The 15,804-nt window shown below is 47.4% G+C and overlaps 1 protein-coding gene across 2 annotated transcripts in view; it reads left to right on the forward strand.

The window, feature by feature from the left end:
- The first annotated feature begins 431 nt into the window (after positions 1 to 431).
- The window catches only part of rell1 (RELT like 1), a 34,095-nt gene continuing 18,722 nt past the window's right edge, over positions 432 to 15,804 (forward strand). The window contains exon 1 of one of the 2 annotated variants that reach the window (XM_080543879.1): positions 432 to 562. Coding sequence is in view for 1 of the 2 variants with exons in the window: in XM_080543878.1 (XP_080400004.1) it covers positions 10,351 to 10,387 (37 nt within the window). In the remaining variant the exon portion in view is untranslated. Of the gene's footprint in view, positions 563 to 10,280; positions 10,388 to 15,804 lie in introns of those variants that run through there. The other variant, XM_080543878.1, reaches the window with a different exon arrangement.

Consider the following 15,804-nt stretch of genomic DNA (forward strand, 5'->3'; position numbering starts at 1 on the left):
ATACACCCTCTCACCCTCTGAATCTCTAATGATCTCACCCTCTGAATCTCTCCCTTGTCGCTGGTTTGATCCACTTTCTCAGGAGTAAAGTGGCATGTGCTCTTGAGCAAGGCACTTAACCCCTAATTGCTGACTAAAAATTCCAACAATTGACTGACAAGTTGATTGCATGGCAATATAACAACTATTGTTGTTATTACTATTATTATTATTATTCCACATCCCTAGAGGTGTACAAGTACCAACACACACTTCAGGGCCTCATGCCGTCCTGAGGTCTGCTCTGCTCTGCTGGACATTCCTCCTGTATAAAGAACACAGTCACACACACACACACACACACACACACACACACACACACACACACACACACACACTCATATTGAGCAGTAGGTCAGAGTCGACTACAGCTGTTTTCCGGGCAGTGAAGTCAGTTTTTAGCTGCAGGATGGTCGTGTCTGGAGTGTGGAGCGTGCTGCTGCTGTGGGGCGGTATCTGCCTCTGTGTCCCTGGCCTGTCTCATGGAGCTCTGGTCATCTCCCGGGAAACCACCACGCCTCAGGTGACTACTTTTACAGTAATAGTATTACTCCTTATTCTTACTCTCTATTGTTACTCCATGTGTTTATGCATCTTTTCTAGATTAACAGTTTTTTTGCATCTTCTCTCCGCTTTTCCATCCTGTCCTCTGCTGGAACGGTACTCTGAGTACTCTCTCTCGGACTTTTATTCAGAAATTAAATTGTTCTGACTTTTATTCAGAAATTTAATTTTCCAGACTTTTATTCAGAAATTTTATTTTTCTGACTTTTATTCTAACATTTTATTTTCCGGACTTTTATTCTGAAATTTAATTTTTCGGACTTTCGGTCTACACCCACACCTCCCTGGTGGTCTAGTGGTTAGGATTCGGCGCTCTCACCGCCGCGGCCCGGGTTCGATTCCCGGTCAGGGAACGTCCTTTTTGGTGCCGGTCCAGCAGGAGAAACCAGGGCCATGCAGAGGGAGCGTACCAGCCGGCAGGCCTGAGAGTGAATACAGAAATTGGGAGGAAATGTATCTCTCAATCAAGCAGTTTTAATGAACTCCCAGCAGAGTCAAAACATAACATTCTATGATCACTACCTTTTCCAGTTGAACATAAACTAATTTCGCCCATGAGTAGAACTGACACCTCATCTATCATGGAAATGTTACTCTTTGCATATGTAAGAGATTAGATGCCAATGAGAAGTTACCTTGATCAATATGTACAAATAAATAAAGTTGAATCTGATTTGTTGAATGATACTTGTGGGGTTTCACAAGGTTCTGTGCAAGGCCCCAAACTGTTTATACTGTATATAAATTATATCTGTTAAGTGTCTACATTGTTTAAAATTGTTTTATTTGCTGATGACACTAATTCATATTGCTCCGGGAAAGGTTTGGAAGGCTTCTGAATACGGTGGAAAGAGAATTGAAAGTCTTGGAAATGGTTTGATATTATTATTATTATTATTATTAAGTTATCATAGAATTTAGGCAAAACAAAGTTTATTATATTTGGTAATCGGCAAACCAGTAATCAAGTTAAAATGATGATCAATGATGTTGAAATGGAAAGAGTATATGAAAATAAATCCAGGTGTAATAATTGATGTATGTAGAGAACCGTGTGCAGTGTGTTGCAAGAAGCAACATTGCAAATTGGGTGCAAAGCAGAACATGTGTTTTGAGTTTTGGAGACTTGAGCTGAGGTTTTGCTCACGGAGTGTCAGTTTCAATAATTGTGCATTATGTGTAATTTGAGTGTGTTAGCAATTGAACAAATTGTAACTGTAAATAATAATAATAATAATAATAACTTTATTTGTAGAGCGCTTTTCCTACAAACGTTGCAGCTCAATGTGCTTTAATCATTCTATAATCTTAATTTAATTATTTTGTAACTTAAATGCAATATTAAAAGGATGGGTTTTTATAATCTTAATTTAATTATTTTGTCATTTAAAGGATGCAATGAGGAAAGGAAGCTTGTGAGGAAATAATAGATATGTCCACTAGAGGGCAGCACCACACCAGAGTGTTATATTTGGCTCTTGGCTCCAGTGTGTAAAATTGCCTACTAGGTACAGGTCTAGGATCTGCTTCAACTCTCCAAATCCACAACACAAAACTGGTCCAAAACTAGCTTATGGGGACATATTCACCTAATGCTGCTACAACGAAGGAGCCTGTTTGCACATCAGAGGAGGCTGGTGGAGGTAGGAATGGGAGGACAGGTTGATTCCATTGCATGGAATGGAATGATTCCATTCATTTACATTTACATTTGTTTTGGCATTTAGCAGACGCCTTTATCCAACGTGACTGTTGTGAAGGCCCACAGTTTAGTGCCAGTTTAGTTTCCCCAAACCAGCCCTATTTTTCCCCAGTTATTTCTTTGTTATTTTCTATACTATTTCTGTACGTTTTAGGAAGTGTATGTATTATTCTTGTAATGTTTATGCATATGTTTGATGACGTAGTATCCGGGGTGTGTCCGTGACCCGGATGCTACGTTCGGTGGTGCCTATATAAGAAACGGAAGTAGTCCGCGAGTCAGTGTGTGAGGAGAAGCAGAACGAGAGAGAAGCAGAACGAGAGAGAAGCAGAACGAGAGAAAGCAACGAAGTCAATCGAAGATGGCGGATTCCGTAACACGCACCCCGTGCTGAAGCGGACCACCAAAAGTGATTATCGAGTGTACCACTGTAGCCCGTTTAGTTGTGTTCCCGTTGGACCGCCTCGCCAGCAGCCGGCTGTTCAACGTTGGACCAAGCGAGACGCCAGCTGGACATCATCGTCGCCTCCACGAGCGGACTGCGACCAAACACTGACTCCAGCGGAGCTTCGACGCGGACCACGGGACTTGGGCCCTTCACCTCGTGGTAGACCACGAAGACGGCCCTTTCCCTCCGTGTTGCTACGTCCCCCCCCCTTTCGTCGGCTAAACTTCATCGACGCACATGCCATTCAACCAGGCCTCAACGCGCACCACAGCCCTGGACTATCAGCCTGTTCAGGCCAGAGACTATCAGTGAGTGATTGAGTGTGTGTGTGGCCGGCCGGGAGGGAATGTATATATGGGGATGTATACAACCGTCATGTGTAATAAATGTGTTGTTCATATGTAATACCGTGTGTTAGTTGTTTGTAGCTCCAATGCTAATGCTAGTTGTTTGTAGCTCCAATGCTAATGCTAGTTGTTTGTAGCTCCAATGCTAATGCTAGTTGTTTGAAGGCTAATGCTAATGCTAGTTCCCTTGCTAATGCTAACGACATTAACTGCTAGTCTAACGGTTTGCTGGCGCCCCCTGCCTGTATCCTCCTATACTGCCTATTTAGCTCCATTAGTTAGATAACCAGCCCCTTCCTAAATTATACAGTCCTTTTCAGCTACTCCCTGGTTACAATTGGTCCTTCGAGCCGGATCGGTAGTGTAGTGATAGCATGGCTGAGCGCAGCCAACCAGACCAGACAGTTACCCCCCCTTCTCCGCCCCCTGAGCCAGAGCCACGACCACAGCGAGTCCCGCGGTTGCCTCCGAGGTTACAGGAGTATGAGCTTGAGCTCGAAAGCTCACTGAGTGGTAGCGAGGAGCGCACTCCACGGGATACAGTGGTCGGAGAGGCCGAGGTGTCCGCCGGCGCGCGGGTGGCTAGCACTGAGACAGCCCTCAAAGAGCACCAGCCTGAGGATGAGATGGCAGAACCGCAGGGTTTTGCCGTGGAAACGGAAGAACAGGAAGGAGAGGCCCGGTCCGACAGCGCCTGCGGGCGGAAGAGGGAGGGCCTCAGCCTTAACGATCTGCCTCCCAGTACGGCGCGCTCGAGACCTAGCTCCTGCCGCTCAGTGGCTTCCTACCGGTCCAGGGCTTCCGTGGGCAGTTCTGCCTCTGGGGCGGATAGCCTGCACTCCAGAGGGAGTAGTGCCGCGCTGTCCGAATGTATGCGCCAACAGGCCGAGATGGCGTTAGAGCGGGAGCGCCAACAGGCCGAGATGGCGTTAGAGCGGGAGCGCCAACAGGCCGAGACGGCGTTAGAGCGGGAACGACTCCAGTTCGAGCGTGAACGCCTCCAGCGCCAGGAGGCGCTAGAACGCGAACGCCTCCAGATGAACGGAGCGGAACGCGTGGCGGAGAGACAGCGCCAGGAGGCGCTAGAACGTGAACGCTTCCAGATGGAGCGCGACCGCCTCCAGACGGAGAGACAGCGCCAGGAGGCGTCCGAGAGGGAACGCCTCCAGATGAACGGAGCGGAACGTGCGGCGGAGAGGCAGCGCCAGGAGGCGTTAGAGAGGGAACGCATCCAGTACGAGCGCGAGCGCCTCCAGATGGAGGGGGCGGAACGCGCGGCGGAGAGGCAGATGGCGAGAGAGCAACTGCACGCAGAGAAGATGGAGGAAATGATGCAGACCATGCGCGACGTGTGCATCAGCAGAACTCCGTCGGCCCGTAGCTCCAGAGCATCATCCGCACGGCCCTCTCGAGTGCCATCTCCTGAACCCCCCGCCGATGGCTCCATGACCCCCGCCATGACTGTCCAACTACAGGCCCAGCTGACCACCTGGAAGGAAGAGGACCAGGGACCCGACCGCTACGCGGCCCAGAGGGAGCCAGCGTCGCTGCCCGGGAGGGGAGCCATCCCCCAAGAGCGTAGCACACCCCTGGGTCCTCCAGTGCACCAAAATGCATGCAGGCCGGACACCCAGATCGTCACTCCAGCACCGATGATCCACTACAGGATGTTCCCCCAGGTGGAGGGACCCAAGTTCCCCTTCTTCAAGGACGAGGACAGGAGCCAGTATGTGGAGCTACGCATCTGCCTAGACACGCTCTTGGACAACTCCTGCTCAGAGTCCTACAAATATGCGATTCTCCTTCAGCATGTGAGGAACCCCAGAGCCCACAACATGGTACTGGCCCATGCCTCCGCACCGACACCTTACACCAGAGCGCTCGCTGACTTGGATGCCCGCTACGGTCGTCCCTGGAACCACGCCCTTGCTGAACTGCAAGCCCTCGAACAGCAGGCCCCCATCAAGGATGACCGGGCGCTGGATGACTTCGCGCTCCGCGTGCACACCTTGGTTGGGATGCTGAAGACGCAGGGCCCAGCTGGCGCCAGCGAGATCAACAGCACCTCCAACGTAGAGCGGCTGCTCCGCAAGATCCCACGTTTCCGGCAGGAGAGGTTCCGGCGACAGCAGCGCGTTCGTAACCCCGGGAAGTTGGGTCTGAGCATGGCTGCCTTCGCGGAGTTCCTACTGGAGGAAGTGCATGACACCAACGTAGACGCCATGGGTTACGCTGAGCCGAAGAAGGAGAGGGAGAAGGGAGACCGCTGGGACCGGCCGAGCTCGAACAGAGGACGCACAGTAGGAGTGCTGCACACGGAGGAGGAGCCTCGGAGAGAGAGGAAAGCCCGACCTGAGGGAAAGGATTCCTCTCAACCCCCTCAAAAGGGACGGAGAGGTCCACCGCCATGTCCGTACTGCCCCAGCGAGCACTGGTTCAATGAGTGCAGTGACTTCGACAACCTGAGTACCGAGGACAAGCAGAGGTGGCTCGAGGAGAACAAGAGGTGCTGGAACTGTGGGCGCGACCATCTGGCGAAGAACTGCACCTTGAGGAGGAAGTGCAACCGCTGTGAGGAGGTCCACCTCCACATCCTACACGAGGTCTCCCTCGCCAGGTCCACGGAGGGCAACAGAAGCCCTAGGTCCGGTCGCGCACCGGAAGAGGAAACCCCTGTCTACTACCTAGACTCGCCACAGAGCAGCAGCTCCAAGGTTCTACTGAAGGTGGTGAAGGTCCGACTTCACCACAACAACGCTGTGTACGACACGTACGCCGTTCTAGACGACGGGTCGGAACGGACCATCCTTCTCCAGGGGGCAGTGCGCCAGTTGGGGCTCCAAGGGACTGCGGAGAAGCTGACTCTGCGCACGATACGTCGCGACCTTAAAGAGGTCACCGGGGCGAGAATCAACTTCTCTATCTCCCCGGCGGGGCGGCCGTCGGATAGACATCGGCTTCAGAATGTCTTCACCTCCGACCAGCTAGCGCTCTCCCGCTACGACTACCCCCTGGAGAGGTTACGCGCAAGATATCCCCACCTACGGGGAGTAGACCTACACCCGATAGAAGGAGCGGAGCCAACCCTTCTCATCGGCTCGGACAACGCTGACCTGATCGTGTCGCTCCGTCCTCCGCTGAGAGGACCACGAGGCTGCCCGATGGCTGTTAAGACTGCGCTTGGGTGGGCCCTCCAAGGCGCTACCGAGGGGAGAGATAGAGACGGGAGAGCTACGTCATCCCTCCATGTCCGAACAGAAGAAGCAAACCAACCAACCGGACCGCCTGGAGTGGAATCTATTGCTGCCAGTGCACCTGGAACAGTTAGTACCACAAATGGTTCACCACAGGATGACCAACCAAAGAAGAAGTCTCTGTGGACAGAGCATAAGTCTCTGGATGGGAAGACCTACTACTACAACTCCCAGACTAAGGAGTCCCGGTGGTGGCGCTACCGTGCCATGGCGGCAACAGCTGTTGCCGAGGAACACCTGCAGGTGGCCATGCACCCTCACGTGGCCGAGGTCAGCATTGACGCACCCGTCAACTCCGTCAAGTACACGTCAGCCATGAAAGTCTCAGCCAGTATTGTAGACGCCTCCAAGGAGGAAAGGCCGAAGTTGGCAAAGAAGAGAGTAAAGTGGAACCCAGAAGAGGAGGCCAAGCAGGCCTTCAAAGAGCTTCTGGAGGAGGATGGTGGTTCATCCGACGCGTCATGGGAGCAAACCATGAGAATGATCATCAACGACCCACGCTACAGCGCCCTGCCCAAGCTGAGTGAGAAGAAGCAAGCGTTTAAGGCCTACAAGGCTAAGAAGGAGAAGGAACAAGCCAAGCAGCTCAGGAAGAGGAACTGGGAGGCGCTGAAGAGCATTCTGGACAACATGGCCAGCGTCACCTACTGCACCACCTGGTCCGAGGCCCAGCAGTACCTGCTGGCCGACCCCTCCTTCGCTGAGTACGAGGCGCTGCAGAGCATGGACCAGGAAGACGCTCTGATCTGCTTCGAGGAGCACATCCGCGCCCTGGAGAAGGAGGAGAAGCAGAAGATTCTGCTGAGGGAGAGAGACAAGATGTCCGAAGGTGCCGTGGTACTGGTGATGGACCAGTCCCTTCCGCGCGCCGCCTGGCAGACAGGCAGAGTGGTCAACACTATCACCTCCTACTTCACGCTGCTAGAGCAGCCTAGCCAGTGTGCCTTCTTAGTTAACTGAAACCGAGGGTTTCATGGGGCGGCTGTTGTGAAGGCCCACAGTTTAGTGCCAGTTTAGTTTCCCCAAACCAGCCCTATTTTGCCCCAGTTATTTCTTTGTTATTTTCTATACTATTTCTGTACGTTTTAGGAAGTGTATGTATTATTCTTGTAATGTTTATGCATATGTTTGATGACGTAGTATCCGGGGTGTGTCCGTGACCCGGATGCTACGTTCGGTGGTGCCTATATAAGAAACGGAAGTAGTCCGCGAGTCAGTGTGTGAGGAGAAGCAGAACGAGAGAGAAGCAGAACGAGAGAGAAGCAGAACGAGAGAAAGCAACGAAGTCAATCGAAGATGGCGGATTCCGTAACACGCACCCCGTGCTGAAGCGGACCACCAAAAGTGATTATCGAGTGTACCACTGTAGCCCGTTTAGTTGTGTTCCCGTTGGACCGCCTCGCCAGCAGCCGGCTGTTCAACGTTGGACACACCCACACGCCAGCTGGACATCATCGTCGCCTCCACGAGCGGACTGCGACCAAACACTGACTCCAGCGGAGCTTCGACGCGGACCACGGGACTTGGGCCCTTCACCTCGTGGTAGACCACGAAGACGGCCCTTTCCCTCCGTGTTGCTACGTCCCCCCCCCTTTCGTCGGCTAAACTTCATCGACGCACATGCCATTCAACCAGGCCTCAACGCGCACCACAGCCCTGGACTATCAGCCTGTTCAGGCCAGAGACTATCAGTGAGTGATTGAGTGTGTGTGTGGCCGGCCGGGAGGGAATGTATATATGGGGATGTATACAACCGTCATGTGTAATAAATGTGTTGTTCATATGTAATACCGTGTGTTAGTTGTTTGTAGCTCCAATGCTAATGCTAGTTGTTTGTAGCTCCAATGCTAATGCTAGTTGTTTGTAGCTCCAATGCTAATGCTAGTTGTTTGAAGGCTAATGCTAATGCTAGTTCCCTTGCTAATGCTAACGACATTAACTGCTAGTCTAACGGTTTGCTGGCGCCCCCTGCCTGTATCCTCCTATACTGCCTATTTAGCTCCATTAGTTAGATAACCAGCCCCTTCCTAAATTATACAGTCCTTTTCAGCTACTCCCTGGTTACAGTGACTTACAACAAATACATTTTCTAAGTAAGTAAATCATTCAGATTCAGATTCAATTTAATTGCAATTGGCAGAGTACAGTGTACAGAGACAACGAAACGCATTCGGCATCTAGCCATAAAGATAGCCATAAAGAAGCCATAAAGATATTATGAACACATATATACAGTGTGATATGTACAGACAAGGGCGAGATATGTACAGTTAAGATATATGCAGTAGATATGTACAGAGCAAGGGCAATGGTTATCAATACAATATGTACAGACAGAATATGTACAATGTGCAAAAACAGGGCAGGGGGGGGGGGGGGGCAATGTTCATCCTGTTGGGGAGGTGGAGGGGGCCATCATAAGAAAAATAAATCTATGCTAGGACCTGAGGCCTACAGAAACTACACAGGGGGGTAGTGGGGATGAAGAGGTCTTTAGGAGGGACAGTTAAGGTGTAGCCTGAAGAGATGGAGGTCTTCAATCTACGACAGAATATAAGTAGCGACTCTGCAGTCCTGACAACAGTGGGAAGCTCGTTCCACCATTCCATGCATTATACAGTAGAGCAGCCAGTTCTGCAGCAAAGCAAAGGGATTGGACGGGCACCGAGCGGGTTGGATAACCTTGCCAGAGGTGAATGAAATTAAGTGCTCGTCTCTATGCATATGTAACAATAATAATAATAATAATAATTATAACTTTATTTGTATAGCGCTTTTCCTGCAAACGTTGCAGCTCAAAGTGCTTTAATCATTCTATAATCTTAATTTAATTATTTTGTAACTTAAATGCAATATTAAAAGGATGGGTTTTTATAATCTTAATTTAATTATTTAGTCATTTAAAGGCAATATTAAAAAGATGGGTTTTTAGTCTTGACGTGAACATAATTTGCTGAGGTTGCATCCCTAATGTAAACTGGCAGTGCATTCCACAATTTGGGCGCAATGTAGGTGTAACCGAGTTGAAATGGTAAACTCTCAAGTTCAAATACCCCCACCCACGCTGTCCAATTGCTAGCTTTTCGATAACATCAGGTATTTGAGGAGTATTGCAAATTGTGGGGCTACTGTTTGCAACACCTTGACGTCTGTTCCATTGGTGCCGTGACCCAGATATGCAGCTGGGCTGGGCTTGCTGTGAGATCACACCATACAGGCCATGCCAGTAATGTACTATTTGGTTGTAAAAAACACAAAAAAAGGATGTAATATATAATATAACATCCACAATCCAAATAGAACTACTAGAAATAGAGGAAGATTCAAAGGATCATGAGGTATGTCATGTCCAATCAATTCAAGTCAAATATTATTCTAGGTGTTTTTACACCATTTTTCAATACACTAGAAAAAGCTTTCAATCAAAGTAAAGAAATCAAGATGAAAAGCCTATGGAAAACAGGGCAAAGTGGGCCTATATGCAAGCTCATTGGATGCAAAACGTAGGCCTACACAAACATTAAAACCCACATAAACATCTATATTTAGTTGATTCACTAATAGTCAACTACAGTCCAATAAAATGCAGCCTGCAGAATATGGAGTAGCATGGAATGCAAAAAAACCAGATGGATTCTCATCTGTTTTTTTTGCATTGATTGGATGCTACTCCATATTCTGCAGTAAATATTCTGTACTAAATATAGATGTTATGTGGGTTTTAATGTTTGTGTAGGCCTAAGTTTTTCTGGACACTTTTACTTATCCTAGAACCCTTTCCCCCGTAGTTGTTGAGAGTTATGGCACAGCTTTAATAAACGTTCAGAGTGAATCTCAGATTGCGCCTTTAAGAGTAGGGAGTTCCTCTCTTTGAGAATGAGGAAATAGCGTCTGAAGTCCGAATGAGCGTGGATCTCTCGACAGAACTTGCGTCAAAAGCTGGACACAAACTGAAACCATCGACAGCCATTCGGGCAGCAGCAGTTTTGACCAACGATGGGGACTAACTCAACGGGGACTAACGTTGGACCACGTAAGAGATCAATCCATTAAATTCCCCGTTTGAGAAATAGAGAAATAAAGGGATCTGTCTGCCCAACTTCAGTGCAGACTGCATCTGATCTCTTTGAATTTAACAGCTTAAAGTTTACAAGCCCGACCGTATGGAAATGATGGAAAAACAGCATGAATGAACAGGGGCTGTTCTGTGGTCAGCTTTTATTGTGGTTATAATAAGGTGCGGTTGTTGCAAAACAAATTTAAATAACAACCTGTTAGACGAGTGATACAACGTTTCCGTTGCTGTGCGTCATTGTACTGAAACATGCATTTGAATAATATTATGATTTTAATATAAACACTTTGCGTTTGTGTCGTAAACACGTTAGAAAAACAACTTCAAGTTCAAAGTCAAATTTGACAGGTGCCATAGTTGGATGAGAGACAACCGAATGGTATCAATGTAAGTGAATGACAGTGTCAGATCTGGTATGAGACGTTAGGCTGTTAGGGTAAGTCTGGGTTTCATGGGTTGTCATGCCATTCTGATAATGGCAGTCCCGTCGCTACACTGCAAAAAGTAAATCTAATTAAGTATCTTAAATCAAGGCAATTTATGCTTGTTTTTCCATCTGGCTGCACTAGATTTAAGATATCTTTAACTTGTTTTAAGAACATCTTAACAAGTGAAATGTTCCTGTTCTGTTGGCAGGTAACTTTGCTTATTTTAAGTAATATTTCCCCCATTTTATAGCTTTTTTTTCTTGTTTTTGAGAGCTGACTTTTTGCAGTGTACAACTACAGGATATAGAATGTGCATTGCTTTCCATGCGTTGATGATGGTGTTCTGTAGGCCTACCTACACCTGCAATGAATGATGTTGACATGGGGCTCAGGGCCACACAGATGTGGTCCTTTGTACACAGGCAGCAGGCCAGCTGTTGGATGGTTAATGACATGATTCCTAAACCTGTTTAACCCAGTATCATTTACCATACACTTCCACCTGACTTGAGGGAATTATGGCATCCTGATGCTGAGAAGTCTTCACAATAATAGCGCTACACTTTCGTTCTGGGGAAATGATGACCTTATCACACATTGGGTGCTGTACCCCTGAGACTGCTGCTCAGTGCTGATAGGCCTGCAGCTGTTGCCTGGTTGCCTGCCCCCACAAAGATACGACTGAATCCCCAGGCTTATTCTATTAGACAGAGACATCCAACACAAGGTTTTCAAATGAGCATGGCACCAGTCACACACGTGATGGTAGACCTGTGTGAGTGTGAGTGTGAGTGTGAGTGTGAGTGAGTGAGTGTGTGTGTGTGTGTGTGTGTGTGTGTGTGTGAGAGAGAGTGTGAGTGTGAGTGTGAGTGTGAGTGTGAGTGTGAGTGTGAGTGTGAGTGTGAGTGTCTGTGTCTGTGTGTCTGTGTCTGTGTGTGTGTGTGTGTGTGTGTGTGTTTGAGAGTGTGAGTGTGAGTGTGAGTGTGAGTGTGAGTGTGAGTGTGAGTGTGAGTGTGAGTGTGAGTGTGAGTGTGAGTGTGAGTGTGAGTGTGAGTGTGTGTGTGTGTGTGTGTATGTGTATGTGTATATATATAGAGTGTGTATGAGTACATGTATTAGTGTGTGTGTGTCCTTTGTTTTAGACCCTTGTGGTGGACATAGAATTGGCCCCCTCCACCTGTAACAGGGTGGCAGGAGACACAGTACTGCCTTAGTCTGTTTACCAGTGTCACAGGGAACCCAGGGTTTTACACACTCTTTCAATGGAGGGAACTTTTCAATAGGTCTTTCACACAGCTAGCTGGAATAGACCCTTTAATTTGTCTTGTTGGGTTGACAGTAATTACCATATGTTATGCTCCATGCACTGCAAACAGTAAATCTAAGTAAGATTATATATCTTAAATCAAGGCAATATGTGCTTGTTTTTTGTTTGTCTGCACTCGTTTTAAGATATATTTTACTTGTTTTAAGAAAATCCTGGCAAGTGATTTGTCCTGTTCTGTTGGCAGATAAATGTGCTTATTTTAAGTAATATTCCCCCATTTTCTTGTTTTTTGTTCTTGTTTTTTAGAGCTGACTTTTGCAGTGTGATATTGATATCTAGTTTACTTAAGAATACACACATGTAATACTACACCATGACGCTGACTCTTCACCCCTAGGAATTACACCATTAATGTGGTAGATTGTTTCATGCAAGCAGCAGAGATATTAATAGAATATTAGGAGACAGCCTTATCCTCATAACCTTAAAGTGAACCCGTCTACCTCCGGTTAGCAGTAGGATATCCCCCTTGCTATCTGTTTTGTTTCTGTGAGACATTTACTAAGTAAATGTGGATCATTGTGTAAGGTCCTAGTGACATGTTTCCTTAGGATGACCTTTGTAATTTTTAGTTTCACATCTTCTTTCGCATTGTCTTTTCTGTAAGTGATGGACGGAGCTATTGATGTTATTATTTCTCATTAGTGCATTTGTTTTCTCTGTAACACAAATGTCAATGGCTGTTTAACTGTAAGAGTTGTATTACTGTATACAGAATGGGGGGTGGGGGGGTGAATTGGAATCAGAATCGCTTTTATTACATCTCAAGTACACAACAGTAAAATCCTTTGGCTTTGGTTCCTCCACATTGGCATTGCAGCATCAAGAAGATACAAAATCTCAATAACAATAAGTAAAGTAAATACGTAATACTACACTCATAAAGTTATGGCACTACAGTGACCTTGATGAAAAATGCTGTGCAAAGTACAATGATGATAGTGAAATGCGATATAATACAGTACAGTAGTTTGGTAGTCAAGTAGTTCTAATAATATGTGCAAGTAGTTCTAATAATATGATATGTTCATGTTTGTAGTGTGCGTGGGGAAGGTTTGCGGTCTTGGCAGTCTTTTTGTTTTTCTTCCAGTGCATTCCTCCAGGAGCCTGATTGCCCAATCACAGCGTTCACACTGACCCGTGAGATCCTCACATTTCAAATCCGTCACATCGCCGTGATTAGGCCCTACATCAATTTATTTCGCCGGTGCTATCGTGACTGATTGTCTTACCAGGCAGATCACATTGAATATCGCCCGTCCTCCATATGGAGATGTGTGTAGCGCAGCACGACGAGAGGAAATTCAAGTGTTTCCAGAGGCGGCTGCAGGGCAATTTGGTTTGTAATTCAATCTGTCTGATAAGAGATCAACAAGGTTAATCATTGTGAAAACGGGCGCGATCAGAGCTGTGTTTTTTTTGTTTTTTACATTCTCTTCTTCACTAGTAGAAAAGAAGGAAGGCAGAACAGAGATGCTGTGGGACCCCCCGGAGGATAGTTGAGGTTAGCGTTAGTTGTTAGTTGTGGATGAGTTATGATGGTGAATATGAATATGTGCCATGGTATGGTTCTTCTCACGGCTTTGTCACCCTCATAGGACCTCTTGGTGATGTTATTGTTATTGAGATGGTCAATGGTATTTGTCTATGATTGCATTGATAGGTTGGCTAACTAATAGCTGGCTAACTAGTAGGCCTATTCTGACTGTTAATCAATCGTCCATCCATAAAACGTTATTCATATGAGTGGTGAGCAACCCATGCACAGGATTACCCACACCATCACCCACTACCATTGGGGAACCGTGGCGACGAGTCGTAGGAATGTCAAGAGTCATCTTATCACGAGTTGGGCCCCATCGTGTCCTCTATGTTGCTCAATATTACTAGCTCTGTTCCTCTTCTTTACAGATGATGTGAGAATGACTCATCCTGCTGCTGGCATCGGTTCTGGTTTGGCACTGCAAGGGTTCATCCTAATAGTCAAGGATAACCCTTTCTTCTTCTGCACTAATGTATGGAGCAGGCAGATTGAAGGCTAGTTCTTCTTTTTAGAGAGGAAAGGAAACCACATTAGACTGTTGTCAACTGAATGTCTATTATGGTAAGGTTCGTTGTAAAGACCAAGTATGGGTGTGCCATGATTGCTTTTTCATTCTTCCGAGGAACACAGTGTTCTCGAAACCCCGTCACAGTATTTCAAGGCTTTGCGTTGTTGAGTAGACGCCGGTTCTGTTTTCCGAGCTCAATCCTTCTGAGCTTTGATCTCTTCTCTTACAGAAAACGAATCTCTTTGAAAGTGCTTTAAACGCAAGTGACCACTCTAGCCTGCACTATTTTACCCGATGACTCTCGAATATATATCGGAAGGAAATATCCTCGGCTCCTCTTTTTCATAAGTCTCTGCTCTCCTTTCTGCTTCAGTCCTAATTCTTATGGATATGAAGTGACATCTAATTGGCCTCTCGTGGCCCATAATTCATACGAAGCATCCCGTCTCTCCAAGCGTGGGCTTGGCCCGGGTCCAGCGCAGTGAAACTCCCCGGGTGCACGCCGCGGTCAGCGGTGATTATGACCGCAGTCAGCTGCTCCATGCAGGAGGAGGACCCGTCCTGGACAAAGGGAAATACGTTTAAAGGCACGCTATAGAGGCCCCTACACTCTCACCTCTCACCCACAAGGATGCACACAAACACACACATGCATGCGAACAAACGCACATGCACACAGAAAAAGAGACAAAAGCTATATTGTCTTGCCTGATTTGACTCTGGGTGGAATGCCTCACGTGGTGGTGGTGGTGGTGGTGGTGGTGGTGGTGGGGGGGGGCAACATCAGGACACAACGCCTCTGAACTTTGACCTCTTCCCTTGTCTTAGCTGACCACTCTATGGGTCTAAAGTCCAGTGTGTGGCTATGCGTAGGAAGGAAGCGGGCGGGTTGAAGTAAGAGGGGTTTATGGTTATTGCAGAGGGAATGTTGTTGTTGTTGGAGTATCAGTGGGTATGATGATGATGATGCATTAAATGAATCCTGAGAGATTATGAATGATGGGGTGAGGTGATAGGGGTAGCGAGGGAGGGAGACAAGATCAAAGTATGTTGGGAAATAGAGGGAGGTATGGAGGGTTTGCAAATGGAGATAGGAACAGGTCAGGTCAGGACAGGAGGTGCAGCATCTGTGTGTGTGTGTGTGTGTGTGTGTGTGTGTGTGAGTGTGAGTGTGAGTGTGAGTGTGAGTGTGAGTGTGAGTGTGAGTGTGAGTGTGAGTGTGAGTGAGTGAGTGAGTGAGTGAGTGAGTGAGTGAGTGAGTGAGTGAGTGAGTGAGTGAGTGAGTGAGTGAGTGAGTGAGTGAGTGAGTGAGTGAGTGAGTGAGTGAGTGAGTGAGTGAGTGAGTGAGTGAGTGAGTGAGTGAGTGAGTGAGTGAGTGAGTGAGTGAGTGAGTGAGTGAGTGAGTGAGTGAGTGAGTGAGTGAGTGAGTGAGTGAGTGAGTGAGTGAGTGAGTGAGTGAGTGAGTGAGTGAGTGAGTGAGTGAGTGAGTGTGTGTGTGTGTGTGTGTTGTCACAAACCCGGCTCGAAGGGAGACAAGTCAGGGGTACAGAAATAATCAGTACTTAAGTC

The sequence above is a fragment of the Nansenia antarctica genome (genome assembly GCF_963989245.1).
Source record: "Nansenia antarctica genome assembly, chromosome: 13".
NCBI lineage: Eukaryota > Metazoa > Chordata > Actinopteri > Argentiniformes > Microstomatidae > Nansenia > Nansenia antarctica.